Raw genomic sequence first — 19434 nt, 5'->3', positions numbered from 1 at the left:
AGTTGGTAAAATATCCATTTCACATACATAATTTTTAATATCAAATAATGTATAAGATATCCTCTGCCTTCCCCTTATGGCTGTCCGCCTCTTTTAGCATGGCTATTGCATGTATTTGAATCACGCGTGATTTATCTTCCCGAAGTGTGTCCGAACCAACAGCGATGGCTGGTGCCTAAACATAAATACCACACTGTAGCATGGCTCATCTTCTTTATCAAACTTATGGTGCAGCAACTTAATGTGTTTCTGATGTTGCAGTACTATGCCATACTCGATTTCTCTTCCTGATGTGAGTCTGAACCAACACCGACGACCGGCAAATGTGCATCTTTTTCATCAAATCGAAACCTAAACACCACAGTACAACATGATTTAACAACTCAATGTGTATGACTAACCTTAGGGTGGTCAAGGTGAGGCTGGTGCACAGGGCTCCACCTCGGATAGGGCCCATTTCCATTAGAAAAAAGAAAGATTAATATTTATTGAATAAAAAATTAATTAAAAAAAATCTAATTATAAAATCTAAAATGATCGTAGATTTCTTTTTATAAAAGTGTTAATAATAAAAGAGAAAAATATTCATGGGAGGGAGTTCGATCATATCTTTTTTTCCTCTATTTTTTTCTATTTCTTCCTAAACCCTAAATTCACTTTTGTTCCTGTCTCATACTCAAATTCTTCGCTTTCGCCCACTTTGACAGCCATCGACAACCACCTTCCTAGTTCCCACACTGTGATTTCCAGTGTCGTCGTCGTTGCATCGTTGCATCACCACCGATGCTCGCTGACAATACACACGCGCTTAGACCCTTCGAGGCTTCAATTTAGGCAGAATTTCCTGTTTGATCCATGTTGATTTAGCTTGGTGCATGATTAAATAAAAAATGATTTTAGATTACTCATTTAGTCTGTTTGATCTCTTTTTATTATGGTAAAAACCTTATTCTGATAATAAAATTATTTTTATAGCATCAATTTTATTATTACCCATCAAAATCTAGGGCTAACCCGGTCAATGTGCTTCCTTTGTTGCAGCACGGTGCAACAACTCAACAAAGACAAACGACACTCCCCTTTGGACCATCGAAGTCTTAACTGGTGAAATGCAACTTTCCTCCTCGTCATCTCCAATTGCAATGATCGAGTGAGGTATGTTATTTATTTGGATCAGTGCCCAAAGCTAAGTATGTTATTTATTTGGATGCTCAAAGCTTCCTGTAGTCTGAATAATCCTTATAAATGAAGTTTGCATTTTAGTTTAGTATAAATCAATGTTCCGACAGCTTTCGATACTATTCCAACAATTACAAGCATTCAAGAAAAATTCCAAAACACTGGTAATATTTAAAATCCTACCGAGAGAAACTTTTCACTATGATGCATCTAGAGATATGTCTTCTACAATATTTTAGTTATCCTTTTTCTCTTTTTATATATTAGTATTATGAATTTGTAGGAGGAATAATATTTTCAACGGAGTCCCCAGTAGTTGAGTTCTTCAGCACCTTATATACGACAATGCAACATAAGTCCCTTGTAGTTGAGAATTGAGACCGACTTGTTCTCGACATGCTTTTTATATCGAGGAATCGAATCAGCTACAATTGAGCAATGTCGCTAACTGAACTTCAAGAAACAATTTGTAGTTCTGCCCACCACAATGGTGAAAGCTTTGGGCAAGCGGCCTCTGGTGGAATCGCTGTGATCAGCCTCATTTGGGAAGCTACTTCCGTCATGGTAGCTTGCTTTTCTGGATCATCAATGATGCAGGACCTAATGATCTCTGTCAGTCCGATGATATCTTCCTCAGGCACCGAGTTGAGGGTCTCGTCAACCATATCTTTGATCGACCGACTCCCATTCAAATAGCTCGAAGCCCAGAGCACAAGCAAGCCATCATCTTCCGAGTATGGAAGCCTTCCCGAAATGATCTCCAGGAGAACTATCCCGAACTTGTAAACGATGATGCTTTCGTTTGATCCTTCAGATGCCTCGTCTGCATCCGGTTGCTTATTCCAGAACTCAAGATCAGAAACCTTGGCTGCATAATCTTCAGTGAGGTAGATGGAAGAGGAGTTCAAGTTTCGGAGGATTGGACAGTTAAGCTGCATCATTTGCTCGAGACAGTACGCGACGCCTGCAGCTATGCGTAATCGCACACTCCAGTTCAATTGCTCTACTTCCTTAACTGCAAGACCAAAGAATCATATGAATCAGTCTCTAGAACCAGTCTTAATTGCAAGGCCAAGCAATATTTATATGAATCAGTAGTTAAACCATATATAAAAAATCTTAGTTGAAACTATATGACAACGAACAAACGTTTGTTTTGAGGTATGACATCTAGAAATTTTTGCTGCTTGTGTTAAAATGCGACATGAAAGAAACGGTGGAAATTTTCACTGAAAAAGCCTTTGTTCTTAAAAGTTTAGACCAAACAAAACCAAAATACCCTGCTTTGGCTTTTCGGTGTCAGATATCTCCAGTGATTTGCTTCATTGTTCTTCTAAATGAACTGATCGAAAAACTAGTTCTTCAAAGCGTTATAGCATATGAGCAAGGTCTGAAGAATTATTACAGACCAGGGTTTTGGTCCCAGGCTAGAATGATGCAGTGTCAAAATTGTGTTGAGCTGCTCGAGACACCAAGGATGAAGGACTCAGGGAGCAGGAGGAAGACAAGAAGAGGAAGCATATCCGTAGGAAGAGGAAAAAGGGAGATGAGGAAGATATTGGACTTGCAGAAGGTCCCTTATTGTGGCTTACCTCATTTCAGAAGTCGCAAGTTAAAGCCCCCATCATGCTTGTAGAAGCCTGGTCCCCAAGGTCATTCATGGAAACCGGGCACTCACAGCGAAGCTCAATTGTGCTTGTTCACAGAAGGTCTATTGCACCACTCATGGAAGTCTGCCCCTCGCTTTGTATGAGGGATTTGAACTGGTTTCATGTGCGAAGTATGGGCCTTTTTTGTATTGAAGGATTCAAACTTGTTTCACGAGCCAATTGGCGGACAAATGATAAGTTTCACCAATGTCAATTGGCACAAAACAGTTTTCAAAACCATGCAATAGAGGACTACAGGAATAAGATGTTTTATGAATGGCACAGATTAATCGCAACGACGCAAGACATCTACTAGGCAGCCAAAATTTGCAGGTTGCATAATTTCTTAGGTACTCACTGTGCAAATGCTCAAAAAGTGTCCCATTTGGTGAATACTCAAATACCAGCATTCTGGTAAATGGCTCATTTTCATTGCAATGGCCAAGAAGGTTCATGAAGTTGTTGTGATTGAAGTTGGACAACACCGATACCTGTAGGCAAAACATAGGAAGGTCAGAGCAAGAAGAACACATACCAATATATGAACAGAAAAACAATATAACTACTCTGGACCTTCTTCCTGAATTGAGTTTCATCTCGTGCTAACCAATCTTTTGTGGATGCGATAAGAGTGGATGTAACTGCTACTTCAACTCCACTTGAAAGTGTCCCCTTGTATAGTGTAAAATTTGAAAAGGATCCGACAATATTGCAAAAATCCTCACAAGCTGCTTCAAGTTCTGACCGTTTAAATACGAGGAGTCCTGCCATGAAAGCACATATTAGTGAATGCAGCAAACAAGTAGCTGAAAATCCACACAGCATTTGATATAAACATACTTCTCCCAGGAGGTTTTGAGCCTCTTGTCGATAGACCAGTTAATGGCATCACAACAACCTTTTTGGCACGGTTGGAGTACCAATATATCAGAAAAGCGACAATCAGAAAACAAACTGATCCTGCAGTTGACAAAAGGATAACCACATGAGTTTTTGAACGGGACTGGTGGGGTGGCGGAAGAGGTGAAGACGGTGGACGATTTGGTGATTGAGCTAGTTCTCTTGCCAAAAGCCTCCAGTTTCTTGGATTCACTTCTCTACAATAGATTGATAAAATTGTTACGGTCTAGTAATGCATTTGAAAGTTATCTACTTCAAAGGTTTCTTTCCTGTGCTGTTTTTGTCTTTGTTATGCACAGGACTCACTATTGTTGTAAATATTTTCTTTTTATTACTAAAACATTAAACTAAAAAAGGCCAAGCCTGGCAGGCCTTCCCCGTGAGAAAGTTCTATCAGAATCTCCTTCAACACATCATTACATGGTTATCAAGTTCATACAGATTACCTTATTTAACAAAAAAAAAAATCATGCCATGTGCCCATGTGAATTGCTATTAATTCATGGTGACCGACATTCTTATAAACATCTGGGTGCATTCATATTACCCTGAGTCATTCTCGTTATAGATGTTGGTTGTCTCAATATTGAACATTTTTGTTATCAATACTAATAGCTGGTATTTCCAACCATTGTGCAACTAATTGAATCTAGACTGAATCTGTTCTGACAACGTAATTAATAAATGTAAGCATCATGTCAGCAGTGTTAACGCATGCTCCTTTACAGGCGACTATCAATAAAGTATGAATAATCATTATAAAATTCTTTCATCCTTTCTATACATAGGTGACTACCTTCCCTCTATATTGAACTATTGATTAAAACAGACTAGTGGGTTTTCTTTCACTTTATATGGAACAAATGTGCAAGCCTTATTTTTCGTGTAGAGCCAAGCATTCTTGTTGAACATCAAAAGGCCCCTCAAGAGGAGCAAGACTGACAGACCGAAGGGTGTAAGTGCCCCACTTATAATATCTGAATATTGGAATGGTCAAATAATATAAGATTCTACAAAATCAATTAAATTATTGTTTACTTTTATGAAGAAAGTATTAAACTATTGTATGATAGACAGAAAACTTAGCTGATAGCACAAACGGATTATATAATTCCAGACAAAAGGTTTAGAGCATGACCTTTTAATTCTCCAAAAGATAAGATGTAAAAAAAAAGAAACTCAAGTGCAAAGGGAAAAAACAAAAATTTAGCAGGATAAAAACCTTTAATGATATAAGAAATTATTACCTATTTGGTGGCAAAGTTTCTTTGTCATCCTGAACTGGGAGAGTCTTGTGCTTATGCATTACAGGCGATAAGTTAGTAGCAAATTCATTGCCTCCTAGGATGCTGCATTTAAGCATGTTCAAGATTGAGCTATAGTTATTTTATTTTATTTATAAAAAAAAACAGAGAAGTAAAATCAGTGGTGAAGTCATATACCATATTGTTTACTTACAGTATTTTGAGAGATACAATATCTCCAAGATCAGGTGGAAGTGGCCCACTAAATTTATTGTGTCCTAAATCCAGTACCTCCAGCTTTTGCAATTGCCCAATGCCAACAGGAACAACTCCATAGAAGGAATTGTTATGTAAAATTCTACACAAGGAAAAACATACGATGATTTTCTGAACACTAACTCCTTTCTATAAGAGCTGCACTCGAATATAGCTTTGAAGTAAATAGACAAGGTGGATGCAATTAGTCAATCTACTTTTTGGCTTCCCATATCAAAAGTTGCACTTAAGCCTCTTTATTATTACACTTCTGCTACTGAAGGGCTGTTTACTTGAAGAGAAATGGAAAGTGAGAAAATGAGGATATAAAAGTTAGTTGAATAAGGAAATAATAAACAACTTAATGCTCTGTGTTTCCTATAAGTCCCATTTCTCTCCAAAAAAACAAGCCTTGAGTTTCCTTTTGTCTGGACCTTATCACTCACTCGTGATGCACTTGATTTTGCACCATGGATTTCTCTATTCGTAAAAAAAAATTCCTCATTGTTGAATTGTCATAGAACTTTAACATAGTAAATTGCAACACCAGCCACTCAGAGGATTATAACCATATTGATTTCAAAAAGGCTTTTGATTATGTTATTTGGGTGAATATATTTCATGTTCTTTCACTACTTTATTTCTTACCAAAATTGATCATCTGTTTGAAGTACATTGTCACAACTAAGATTTCACCGGTATCGGCAAATGACACTCTAGGGCTCCTGGTTCAAGTGTTCAAAAGGCTTACACCACCATGAACATTGCCACAATTAGGACTTCACTGGGTAAATTGCACTCTAGAGCTCCTGGTTCAAGTGTAGAAGATGCTTACACCAAGATGAACATCGTCACAACTAGGACTTCACTGGTATTGGTAAATGACATTCTAGGCTCTTGGTTCAAGTGTAGAAGAGGCTTACACCAAGATAATTCATAGTCTCCCATGTTATTTATATTGTTATTCATGTACATGCCACCCATTCTTCTTACATTTGTAAATGCATGAAACTAAACCAAGAAGACAGTATTAAAGATTGGAAACCATCTTGCATAGTTGAATTTTCATAAAATATAGGATGATTTTAACATTTTCATGGCAATAAAGGTATTGCAAGGTAAACTGGAAGAATTATTATGAATAGACAATTTCTACAATCAAACTTTCTGATCACACTCTTGAATGAGCTACATAATTTATTATAGGAAAGAAAACGTTACCAAGAAAAATCATATCAGTTAAACAATTTGTAAGGAAGAATAAGTTAACAATGCTTACAAGGCATTCAAGTGTTTGAGTTTGTTGATATCTGGTGATAGTGTACCCTTAAGAGAATGATCCTTCAAGTTCCTAGAAAGAAAAAGACAAAAAAATTTATAGATGGCATTCAATTAAAACTGGACTAATGAGCACTATTTAAGGAAAATGATTAAAATAAATCGACCAAAAAAGTTCACTTATTCATTAAAGACTGAAGCAGATTCTAGTTGAATAAGTGCCATATCATAAGACCAAAGCAGATGCCTCAAGTCAACAGCAGCATCAGCAGAAGAGACAAATATAGGTTTGAGTCAATATGTGAAAAAGCATGTAGTAAAATTATGGTATGCAATTTAAAATTCCATATGTTCCTTAAGAGTTATCTAACCGCCTCAAGTGATTTATATCCTCCTGATATAGTAGGATACATTGAATTCACTAGCTGAACAAAAGTTCATCGACACTTTCCTAGATGTGAAGAATGTAATAATTAGCATAGCACCTTCAGGATTTAGACATAATTAGTAAAATAGTTGGCAGCCAAGGAGGCATTTGTAACAGATTTCCTTGTTAAAAGTATTGTAGTGGAGTAATTCCCACGTGAATTCAAGGAGGTACGAGTAATGACTGCTGTAAGGAAAATCAAACAAAGGATCAACAAGTGGAACATGATTGGGTATTTGATTGTTCAAATCACCCCTTCATCTCAATGTTATTGTTACCAAAATATACCTGTACAATTGGGGGTTTAGAAGGAGGTTTGGTGAAGATCACAGAAAACTGTACATCGGATGCAACCAAACACTAAATATTTCCAAAAGAAAAAAGAAAAGAGTGGGTATGACTTATGAGCCTAACAATAGGGAGAAATAATCATATTTAATATAGAAAATACAGAGCAGGTATCTATGTTTTTGTACAATGGATATGGAGGAGCAGGTATGAACCTTGTGAGGAGTCTTGGTTCAAGATACTAAAACATTCAAATCATTTCTCAATCCAACAATATATATATATGTTAGAACGATGTTGAAATGGTACAGAGAAGCGAGAAATGTAATTTTGGAGGTAATATTCTTCCATTAAAATTATTTTGTTGGTATTTAACTAATGGAAGGAGTACTTTATTGGCAGGAAGACCAATAAAGCAAAATGAAAAAGTCAATGAATCAACCACTCACTTATCGCAAGTAAATCCAACCAAAAACAACTAAATCAAAGTTGAAATTAAAGTCAAAATCACTCACAGAACCAAGACTCTGCCATCAGCGGAGCACTGAACCCCAAACCAAGAGCAAGAATCAACTTTATCCTCATCCCAATTCGCTAAGGCACCATAAGGATCAACCTCTACTCTCCCTTTGAATGCTAGAAGAGCCCTCCCTATATTTAGGACACCAAAGACAAAAAATCATCATATATTCCAATCCGTTAACCAACTAAAATCAAACATATATCGATTAAGATAAACTAAAATCGCATGCCTTCATCGTTGAGGGAATCACAAAACTCCCACCACAGACACGTCAACCAAATCCACAAAAACGAGGAGACGACGACTTCAAGCCCTCCCCCTTTCCTCATCTGCGCCTCTCTTTCCCTTATCTCTCCCTACAACGAGTGATCGAACTCCACTTCGGAAGGCGGTTTACCCACAGATCGCAGCTTTTCCTACTCCAATCCCAAAACAAGGCTCAAAAACAGATATTTGCATGGTAATTCAGGTATCCGAAGTGAAAGCGAGAGGTTTTAGAAAGCGATAAGGTTGGAATCACTTGAAGCTGCGTGGGCACACGGGAATATACTGCGGGGGAGGCTGCTGCGTGGGCGATGTTGACGGCGGAGGAGGAATTGGGAGGGGTGCGGAGAAATAAAGATTGATCTTCGGTTGACGAAACGTGTTGTTAATCGACTGTTTCGGTGTTTCCTAGTCGCCAAAGCAAACTAAGTAACCTTCTCGCAAATCGCAATGCATACTGCTAATAGACCTCAGATAGAATTTTTACCTTATAGGCCATTTATTTATATTTATTTAGCTGTCGTACTGCATAGTTACTTATTTTACCCACCCCCTCAGAGCTAACCTTCTTTTTTTAAACACCTTATTTTATTCATAATTAAATAAATTTATAATTCTGTCACATCAACAGTTTATTAAACAACACTATAACTTATCAAACCCTAAAAGTGATTCCATGATTTAATATTTTTATATAAACTGAAAGTACATAAACTTAAGGGGTTAAAATGACATTTCAACTATTTTACTATTTAAAAATGATATTTTGGAATAAGAGGGTTGGAGAGGTAGCAGTTGGTTTACTGGGTCAGATGGGCAGGTAGAGAGGAAAAGAAAGAAGAAAAAACTGAGCATTCTTCATTTATTCTAAAGATCAAATTGGATCCATCAGTTTTTAATTGATTTAATTGAAAATTAAAGATTGATCTGCTCTAATTAATGTATTGAGAAGATTTTAAGCTCTCATGAACTAGTAGATTCATTCATTTATCAAACTAATGTTGATAGAAGTACTAGAGCAATCAAAAACATTGCGAATGTTTTGTCTATTTCGATTGAAATATATCGAGTTTAGATGGGATCATTGTGTCTTGCTTGATCTAATTTCACATTTCCAAGTAAACTAGATGTTCTACTAATTGATCTAGTTCCATAGATATTGACAATTCACTTGATATAATAATTTTTTAGACGAAACAAATTAAGGATATTTCAATTAAGATAGAAAAGATGATATCTAATAAGTCTCAAACATATGCATTAGTGGGACTTAAATTTAAAACAATTCATAAATTATAGTGATTTTTTTTGGATTGATCTTTTAAATGGTTGATTAAATGGAAAGGAGAGGTGAAATTGATTTGGTGAAGTTACAGTCAACATTGACTTGTCTTTGATTAATGTCATAGAACTGCTTCCCCATCAAAATAGACTTAAATACTTCAGTTTATTTATAAATATCCTTTATTTCCCTGTCTAATTGGCTAAAATGCATGTATACCAAGATGCATTAAATGAGATTAACTAAAGATAATACTTTCATTTAAGCAATCTTTACCTAAAACACATATTTTTCAAGATTTCATATCATAACTTTAACTGAATCTCTTTCACAAAATAATTCATCCTTTTCCAACAACTTTCCAACTCTCTTCATTAGGTCAGATTTTGTTAGCCTGAGTTTCTATTTGTCAAGGAGAAAAATATTATGATCATCCAATAGAAATGATTACGATTTACTCAAATAAACAATTTGAACACATTGATGCTAACAATTGATTGCGGAGCTGATCATATGGGGATTTCAAATTTATGAATAGGAGTATTTCTGATATTAGTGAAAAAGAAATGTTATTTTTATGTTTCTAAGTTACTTTAAACTCCAATATCATTCACAACTAAGCAAAATATCCACCCTAAAGTGTCAGCAAAAACTACTAAAATGGAAAGATCGAATCAGCTAACTAGCAAACTTATAGTTTTATGATTGTAAAATTCAGAGAAAGAAACATTGAGAAAGAAATCACCTCGAGGAAATATGTCCTAGAAATAATTGTTAGGTCGACCTAAATGGCTATGATCTGCTTTAGGAAGTGCTAAGGAGTTGAAGTGAGCACAAGCAAGGTTACAGTTCTTGCCTAACCATAGCTATCATGTAAATTAGTCATTTATTGATCAAGTCGTCAGAAGTCCTTTGGTCAACGCTACCTGTAGCCAGCGACCGGGTCCCCTAGTCCCTGGTACCCCGAGATTTGAGGCAGATCCAACCAGTATATAAGTAACAGACTAAGACATATAATAATGAAATGTACATAGAATACGAATAGAGAACGTACCCTGACCTAGGGGGCGCCCTCAGGTGGGATGCTGCTCGAGTTGTTGTGACCCAGAAAAGCAGATGACTCTGATTAGGTTGGGAAGCTGGATCTGACGACGCAGAGCTGCAAGTCGGGAGATAATAGCGGTACACAGGCCGGGAGGTACTAGCGGCATGCAGGCTAGAGCTGTCAGATGGGCCAATCCATGGTGGGACTGGCCAACCCGCCAACTTGGCGGGTTGAGAAATTTCCAACCCAACCCATTCTAAGGCGGGTTGTGGGTTTGGCGGGCCAACCCGCGGGCCCATCAAATATTTAAAAAGAAAAATAAAAAATATTTCATATCTTCAACATTTTACTTCGAAAAAGTTTTCTACAATTAAATGTATACATAAACATGTATTTTAAATATAAATAAACACAAACGAGTACTTATGTTGGATGAAAAGTACTATTTTTATTTCAAAATTATAACAAAGAAAAATAATAAATTGACCTAAAACTTAGCTTACATGTGTTTTTCAACCCGCGGACCAACCCAAGCCCGAGCGGGCCGACCCGCGCGGGTCACGGGCCTAGGCGGGTTGGCCCACGACGGACTTGGGTTGATAAAATTCCAACCCAACCCGATTAAATTGTTTGACGGGGCGGGCCAACCCGACGGGCCCAACCCAAATTGACGGCTTTAATGCAGGCCGAAAGGTACTAGCGACACGTAGGCCGGGAGGTACTACCGGCATGCAGGCCGGGATACAATGGTGGCACGAAAGTCGGAACATGATATCGGCACACAAGCCAAGATATGACACACAACTAAGATTCTAACCCACAGGTCGGACGACCTAAAGACCGGAACATAGCAAAGACGAAGCACTATCAGATCAGAGCCCACTGGCAGCGAGGGCCCGGAGGCTCACTCAATCTCGAAGGTGCACGACATGGCGGATGACTTGGAGGTGGCCTGCGATGAGGCGGCAAGAGAGGCGGGGCTGTGGCGTCCTGGAGGAGATCGCCAATGGGCGGCTGTGGACGCTGGAAAAGAGGGAGATGGAGGCAGCGCTTGGCTGCCGACGGCTCGGAAGGCGGCAACCGTTGGAAGCGACTGTGGGTGTTAGTGTGCTAAGGGAGAGGGAGATGGTAGGCATGGCAAGAGCCTAACCCGTAGTGGGGACTACGAGGCGGCTCGCGACAGCAGCTGGTGGAGGCCAGCACAGTGGAGGAGGTGATGGAGATTGCGGTGTCAACGCTATTGAGGATGTGCGATGAAGGAGGGGGCGAGGAAGAGGAAGGCTGTGGCATGTAGAGAGGGAGAGAGGGGTGGCTCGGAGGCGGCTCCGGCGAGAGGAGGAGAAGAGAGAGAGAGGGAGAACAGAGGGAGGATGGCTCCGAAGTGGACGTCGGAGGTGACATGAGCGACGACAAGTGTGCGAAGATCGGCGTCGCTGGTCCTCGTGGCGGCGGTGAAGCAAAATCCGAACAAAACCCCTCCTATGAACAGTGCTTCCTCTCCCCTTAAAGCCCTATCTCGTGCAAAGACTCAAATGCCCCTCCTCTCTCCTAATTTCTCCTCTACCCTTGACCTATATTCGTATCACAAGCCTCCCCTTCAAGTCTAGTTCAAGGAGGCGCAAGTCCGACTGACTATACCAAGCCTAATATAAAACAGAGTCACTACTGAATGTGGAATTGAATGCGGAATCAGATCACTGAGCTCATCTTAAAACAAGTAGCTACGGTGATGCTGAGCAATTAACGACAACAATACCGCGCGTATGAAAAATAATGCCGAGTAGGCAATCAATCGAATCTCGATTAAGAGACCAGGCAGTATCGAGCAGACGGTCAGGCGATATTGATCGAATGGCTACGAAGATGCTGAGCAAGCGACCGACAGAGTGTCGACTAGGCAACAGAGATATATATTGATCCGGTGGAAAGAAAATGAGCGAGCGAAGCTGAGCGCACGACCGAGAAAATGCCGATTAGGCAACAAAGATAATGCCGATCAGGTGGAATGAGAATGGGCGAACGATGTCGAGTGCGTGACCGAGCAACAATAAATCATGACCGAGGGATCGAAAAGTGTTGACCAAGTGATCGAGAGTGCTGAGCGAGTCGAAAGACGATGGGCGAGAGGTGTCAAGCGCGCGATCGAACAACAATAAATCCCGATCGGGAGATCGAAAAGTGTCGACCGAGTGACCGGGAATGTCGAGCGAGTCGAAAGATGATGGTCAAGCTGTGTCGAGCATGCAATCGAGCAATAATATATCGCGATCGGGCAACCGAAAATTACCCACCAGGCAATAGTGAGAATATCGAGTGGGTCCAAAGAGGATGGGCGATCAGTGTCGAGCGCGCGACCGAGAAAATATCGATTGAGCAATAGTAAATCACGACCGAGAAAATGTCGGCCGAGTAACATTAAATCACGACCGAGAAAATGTCGACCGAGCAATAATAAATCACGACCGAGAAAATGTCGACTGAGCAACAATAAACCATAATTGGGCGATCGAAAAATACAGACCGGGTGATAGAGAATATGACCAAGTGACCCAAAAAATACCGATCGAGCAATAGGGAGAATGCCAAGCGGGTCTAAAGAGGATGGGCGATTGGTGTTGAGTGCGCGACCAAGAAAATATCGACCGAGCGATAGTAAACCACGATCGATCAACTGAAAAATGGCGACCAAGAAATAGAGAGAATGCCAGCGGGTCGAGCCAAGAGGTCGATGGTGAATGGAAGCGGATCCCGTGAGCAGAAGTGGATCCTGTGAGCCGAGCGGATCCTATTAGACCTTAGAGATGATCTATTTTATATCTATACAGCTTCATTATTTTTCATGCTTGATTTTGTTATATATGCACGATATTACCATACTATAATATAGGATGTTAGATATCCTGTTAGACCCCTAGGTAGTTGATGATTTAAGTTTGTGCTTTTGTTAGGATGATCATATCGTAGTATAGGATATCAAATATCATACTAAACTTTTGGTTGTTATGTAGGCTCATGCTTATACATTAGTAAGATTGTACCATAGGGTAGGATATCAAGTATCCTACTAAACTTTTGGTTGTTATGTAGGCTCATGTATATATATTAGTAAGATTATACCGTACTGTAGAATATCGAGTATCCTACTAAACCTTTGATTGTTATGTAGGCTCATGCCTATGTGTTAGGGAGGTCAGACCGTAGAGTGTAGAGCACTATACTTGGATGGATTATTACTGCTTATGCTGTTATCATGACTTTATATACTTATATATCTTGTCTGCCCATGGGATCATTCGTGGTAGAGTGTTCTCCTACAGATAGTGACTATTTATATACCCTGATGGTCTACGGGACCATCCGTGGTAATGCGTTCTCCCATAGTTATGACTTAGGAGCTTGATAACTACCTCATCCTGTCCGCCCATGGGACCATCCACGGTAGAGCGTTCTTTCGCAGACAGTGACTACTGCCCACGAGACTCATTTGTGGTAGCATATTGTTTCTCTAGTCATGACTTATTATTTGCTAGTTATGCATTTGTTTGTGCAAGGTTATGACATACTGTATGTACTCCCGATTTATTGGTTATATCTGGTTGAGCAGGTTAGTGAAGGGTTTTGTAGTTATTTATGTTTGTTATCAGTTGATTATATTGATACTCTTACTTTTGTAGTAAGTATTTTACCTAAGACTATATTTCCTTTGATCTTCTTATACTATATTGATCATGCACTATCTGTCTTATATCCGCTGAGTATTTTGTACTCACTATCTCTTGCTTCCCTTTCATTTCTAGGTTAGGATGTAGAGGATATGTCGTGTCGTTCAGAGGTCCTGACTGTCTATCCCACATCACACTCGAGATCGTGTTTTCCATGTTATGTCTTGTTGCTTTGTATTTGCATTTGATTTTGTTCATGAATTTTAGTCTTGTGATGTATTTATATTCGGTTGTGATATTTGTTGTATTAAGTCATGCTAGTACGCAGTCACTTTTAGTTTTCATGTTGTGAGTGGATTGCATAAATTCCTCTATTTGTGTTGTGATTATGTTTTATATCTTTCACTGTGTTTTAGGTCCGTGTTTTGGACTCATATCATATTGTATCGTATACTATGACGAGGGGGTATCATCCGTTTTATCCAACCAGTATACCTTCGGGGCGTGACAATTGTGACTTCTCATGAATAAGGTACAAATAACCGATTCGAGAGTAGTCGTCTATGAAACTAATAAAATGTGTGTTCATTCCATGATGCCATAGGGAATTATCTATAAATGTTCGTATGTATTAACTCTAAAATGTCACTACAACGGCTAATTCCTTATTCTTTTTATTAGTGGTCTTTCCCTTAATACACTTTATGTAGACATCAAAGTTTGACATGCCAAGGGAATCAAGAATTTTATGTGACATTAACCTTTCTAAACATTGTATGGATATATATCCTAAAAGTTTATGCCACAATATGGAAGAATTTTAGTCAATTAATTTATGTTTCATACTTATACTATGCATAATCACGTTGTTAGACGTAAGAGTTAAGTTGTTTAATTTATATAGTTTATCAACCAATGAATTATTGTCAACCAATATTGAATTAAAGAAAATATTAAAAATTTCATTTCCTAATGAACAAGAATAATCAAATTTGTTCAAATAAGAAATTAAAATTAAATTCTGTTGAAAAGACTACACAATAAATATATTTTCTAAATTTAGAAAGACATCAGTTTTCAAATAAAGCCTAAAAAATCTATAGATTCTACTTTAACCTTCTTTTCATTCCCCATATAGATGTATATCCACCATCAAGCGAAAGATAACTTTTTAGATAATCTTGCATAGTAATACTTATGTGAGTAGTAGCTCAGATATCTATCTACCAAGTGTCAGTGGATACTATAGCTAAATTGACTTCCGAACTAATAAAATTGAGGAGTTTATCTTTCTTTATACGTCAATTGATGTATTTGGGGCAGTCTTTTTTCATATGATCTTTTTTCATGTAGAAGAAACAAGTGACTTCCTTATACTATTTCTTGTGCTCCTTATGACCATAGCCTCCAAAATTTGTAATTTACTTTCCTTTTCCCTCATTGTTGATTCACTTTTGCTTCTTGCTCAAACCTTAAGAACCAAATGGTAGGGGAAGACTCTCATATGTCTCATGCCTCAGTCTCTCCTCATCTTGCACGTATTGAGCTATAAGTTCATTCAATGTCCACTTTTTCTCTTGAGTATTATCTAAAATCTTAAAAGTAGTGAATCATGTAGGTAAAGATATCAAGACGAAATGCATTAACATACTTTCAAACATTTCGAGTTTTAGTGCTTTCAAACTTGTGACGATATTAGACATTTCCATAATGTACTCCCTAATATTTCCTTTATCATTATACTATATGGACACCAATTTTAAAAGAAGTGTAGTAGTCTCGACCTTTTCATTTGTCAAGAAAAAAATCTGTTAGTTGGCTTAGAAAACTCCTAGCATCTTCTCCTTCAGTTATTAAACCTTTAATTAGTGCAAGAATTGAAAGCCTCATCATACTTAGACTCATGCGGTTTGATCGCTCCTATTTTTTCAAATTTAGCTCTTTGCTCTGTAGTGATAGCACTAGTCATGGGTGTGAGACGATTGTGTCTCAATACATAGTCTAAGTTCATGCAACTCAAGACTACGATGATGTATTCTTTCCACTCCACAAAGTTTGATCTAGTTAATATGGGAATGTTATTAATATTAATAGTTACTGATTTCACTAAAATTAAAAGAGTGAAAATACCATAAACTCACATTTTAATTAAATCCAAGAAGAAAGATAAATTAATAATGTATTAATATCATAAGAGTATGCAAATAAAAACATATGAATTATCTCTTTATGAGATATCAAATACAACATTACATTTTACTCTTTGGACTATGATCCTATCCAAAAGTCGATGGAATGGAAAGTTGGGGATGTGGCGCTCTCGTTGACTACCTATAGACTCAGCTCTGACCTGCAACACAAATGACATCAGTGCCGAGCCAAGGAAGGGGTCCCCGGTGTTGGCCCTCCGATGCTCAAGTCAATCACGACGATGAAGTAGAAGGCGAAGCAACATCAAGAACAAGCACTATAGAGTAAATACTGTCTAACGCATACCTCCGCCGATGCTTGGACCCCCCTTTATATAGAGCTCCTGTAGCATGTATGCACGCTTCCCAAGGTAATCGAGCATAGTTTCCCCTGAAGTGACTTGTCATTAAAGTGTCCCTGACACAATACCTTAACGGGTAGAGCATATCTCTGATATGATAATGGAAGCTTCCGTCGTACGATCTTCCTGTCGACCATGCTTGGTGTCAGCGGCACTAACTCCCAAAAGGATGTCAAGGGATAACAGTGGGTCCATTACTGGGCCGAGTGGGTTAGCCGCTTGGCCGGACCTCCGCTGCGCCTGTGCCTCATCCGCTAGGCAGGAACTCCATTGAGGGCGAGCGGGTAAGCCGCTTGGCCGGAATTCCGATGATCTTGTGCCTCGTCCGCTCGGTCGGAACTCCACTTTGCCAATGTCGAGTCCTGTTGTTTGGCCGAGTGGGATAGCTGCTCGGCTCTGCTTCTGCATATCGTTTCCTCCTCCGTCCGACGTCCAGTACTCCATTGAGCGTTGGTCATTTGACGCCTCCCCGTATCAAAGTTAGGGTTGGACCAGGACGTTCCCCTCCCGACCGGCCACATAATCGCCCGACTGACCACATGCTACATGAACATTGACCGCCTTGACTTTGACCTCCACCATGGCAACTGACCCTTGGTTGGTGGGTCCCTCCTTATCGTCGTATCACATGCTTCCCCCTCAAGTCTAGTCGAAGAAGGCTGCAAGTCCAACTGACTAGAAAAACTACCTATGAAGCCTTTCACTCGATCGACTTGTGAAAATCCTTAGCTTTTGAACGGACTACGTGACCAAACGGTCGACTTGTGACAGTCCTTTTCCGGTTGACTTGTTCAAGGTTGCCGTTCGACCATATCTATGTTCCCTTAAGCCGCTCAGTACAATGAACTTTCACACTTGAAACCTTTGCACTTCCTTAAGCGAGCGGGATCCGAGCTGACGTCACTCGTATTTCTAGAAAATCATGTAAATTCCTGTGAATTATGGCTGAGCGCGCCTCCATGCCTCTTAATTGCCTTCATTAAATGTCGGTCTGTGCCCAATCACCACGTGTCACGCCTGCTGCTGCCGCACGCTTGACGTGACAGGCAGATATCCTCTGGCGATGTGACCTTTGGCGCTTTGAATTCAACGACCGGATCTTTGCTTGGGTTTTCGTGACCTAGATCGGATGGCTCCGGTCAGGCGACCTCGGGGTTTATAAGCCCGTGCACATCGCCTTCTCCTACTGCACGTATCTCATCTTCGAGCTCTCCAACGACAACTTTTGCATTCCTTGGCGACTTCCTCCTCCTTCTGTTCCTCCGGCGATATTCCAGTAAGCCTTCCTCCCTTCCAGTTGCCTCTTTTTGCTCTCCTTTGCGTTTTTTTCGATGGCGAGTTCCTCACAGCCTCTCGTTGGTGTCCCTGGGTCTTGCTACACCTCTACTGAGTCCCAGTTTAACACCGATGATGTTGAAAGCCTGACAACCGCCTTCAGTTTCCTTCCGATTATCAAGTGTTTCTTCCTTCCCCTTCCGATCGGCCAAATTCTCTGCCGCCCGACTGTCTTTATTTCTTTAGGGACCATTTTATCATCGGTCTGCAGTTTCTGATCCACCCCTTCTTTCCCGTCGTCTATAAATATTTTTGTATCTCTCTTCATCAACTAGTGTCAAACTCCTTTTGGTTGCTGTGCGGGATAGTCGTTCTGTTTCGCCTGCACGATATTCCTCTCACTCTCCGTGTTTTTCATTACTTTTATTACCCAAAATTGTCCGAACCGGGGATTTTCCTTTTCCAAGCCCGAGTGGGCTTAGTTTTCTTCGATAAAATGCTGACCTCCAACAAGCATTGGAGGGAATTTTTCTTTTTTGTATGTCTTCCCGAGCGGCTAGACTTCCCGACCGACTAGCAGCTCAAAGTGGCGAGTTAGGCTCCCCTAAAATAGTACAAGAGATGATCGGACTATCTCAACGCAGGTTCCATGTTGGTCGGTCAGAAATATGACACCCACAAGTTGCTGTTGGAGGGCGCCCTCTATATTTTTGGCTTGAGTCCGATCCACACCCGGCTTCTGTCCAGTCTAGGTATGCAACTTCTTCCCTCCTTCCTTTGATTTTAACTGATTTTTCTTCCTCTTTTGAAGCTGAAGTCATGCTACGTGTGCGTCTGACCGGAAAGGCTAAGCTTGCTGATGTCGCAATCAATGCGGCAACCGTTAATGAATTGGAGAGCCGCGATCTGTAGTCGGTCGGCTCTCAAGAAGATCCGCAAGGCGAGAGTGAGGCATCTCCAGCCTTGGTGAGCGAGGGGCAGTCGGTTGGACGTCTAGCAGTGGAGTGGCTGGTGGCTCGCAGCCTCCCTCTGAACGGCTTCCGGTTGCTCAGGTTGAGAGGGTGTCGGGTTCGACCTCCTCCGGAGAGCCACTAATAAAGTGTAAGAGGCGCCGGGTGGAGACTTCATCTCGCTCTGTTTCCTCGGTGGCGCGGACTGGCAAGCAGGTTGAAACTTCGACTCCAGCTCTGGTTCAAGAGACTGCAGCCCCCCACATCATCCGATCGGACGTCATCACTATTTGATCTGCCACAGGGAACTTTCAGCGTGCCACCAGTGGCCTTCATGCCACCGCCCTCGAAGGTCCAAAAGTCTGGCATCCTCGTCTCGGTCGTTCGACTGAGCGACCTCTGTCCAATCAACTCTGAGCGACCAGTGCCATATAATGGTGGTTCTTCATCTGCCGACCAAGGAGTGAGACGAATCGGAGGGCGCTGAATCCCGAGCCCCCGAGCATCAAATCATCATTCAGGGGCCACTCGCGCAAATATGGGCTGACACCCGAGCCTGTGCGACGGTCATGTCTCCGGGGGCGCTCGTTGACAACCACACCCAGAGTCCACTGGGGTAAGTTTTGTGTTCTTCTTAATTTATCTCCAATCGACGCTTATAT

At 40.3% G+C, this 19434-nt stretch overlaps 1 protein-coding gene across 1 annotated transcript; it reads right to left on the bottom strand.

The window, feature by feature from the left end:
- Window positions 1-1330: 1330 nt before the first annotated feature.
- On the bottom strand, window positions 1331-8446 carry LOC122045921 (inactive receptor-like serine/threonine-protein kinase At2g40270). Its single transcript, XM_042606355.1, has 9 exons — window positions 7973-8446; window positions 7736-7871; window positions 6507-6578; window positions 5187-5330; window positions 4976-5077; window positions 3669-3925; window positions 3402-3592; window positions 3187-3319; window positions 1331-2194 (listed from the first exon to the last, which is right to left on the bottom strand). Exons 1-9 carry the CDS (start codon window positions 8070-8072, stop codon window positions 1635-1637), a joined length of 1695 nt encoding a protein of 564 aa, XP_042462289.1. The 5' UTR covers window positions 8073-8446; the 3' UTR covers window positions 1331-1634.
- Window positions 8447-19434: the final 10988 nt, after the last annotated feature.

This window comes from Zingiber officinale, chromosome 2B (genome assembly GCF_018446385.1).
Source record: "Zingiber officinale cultivar Zhangliang chromosome 2B, Zo_v1.1, whole genome shotgun sequence".
In the NCBI taxonomy this organism is placed as follows: Eukaryota; Viridiplantae; Streptophyta; class Magnoliopsida; order Zingiberales; family Zingiberaceae; genus Zingiber; species Zingiber officinale.
The sequence above is the reverse complement of the archived record's forward strand: the minus strand, read 5'-3'. Positions and strand labels throughout refer to the sequence as shown.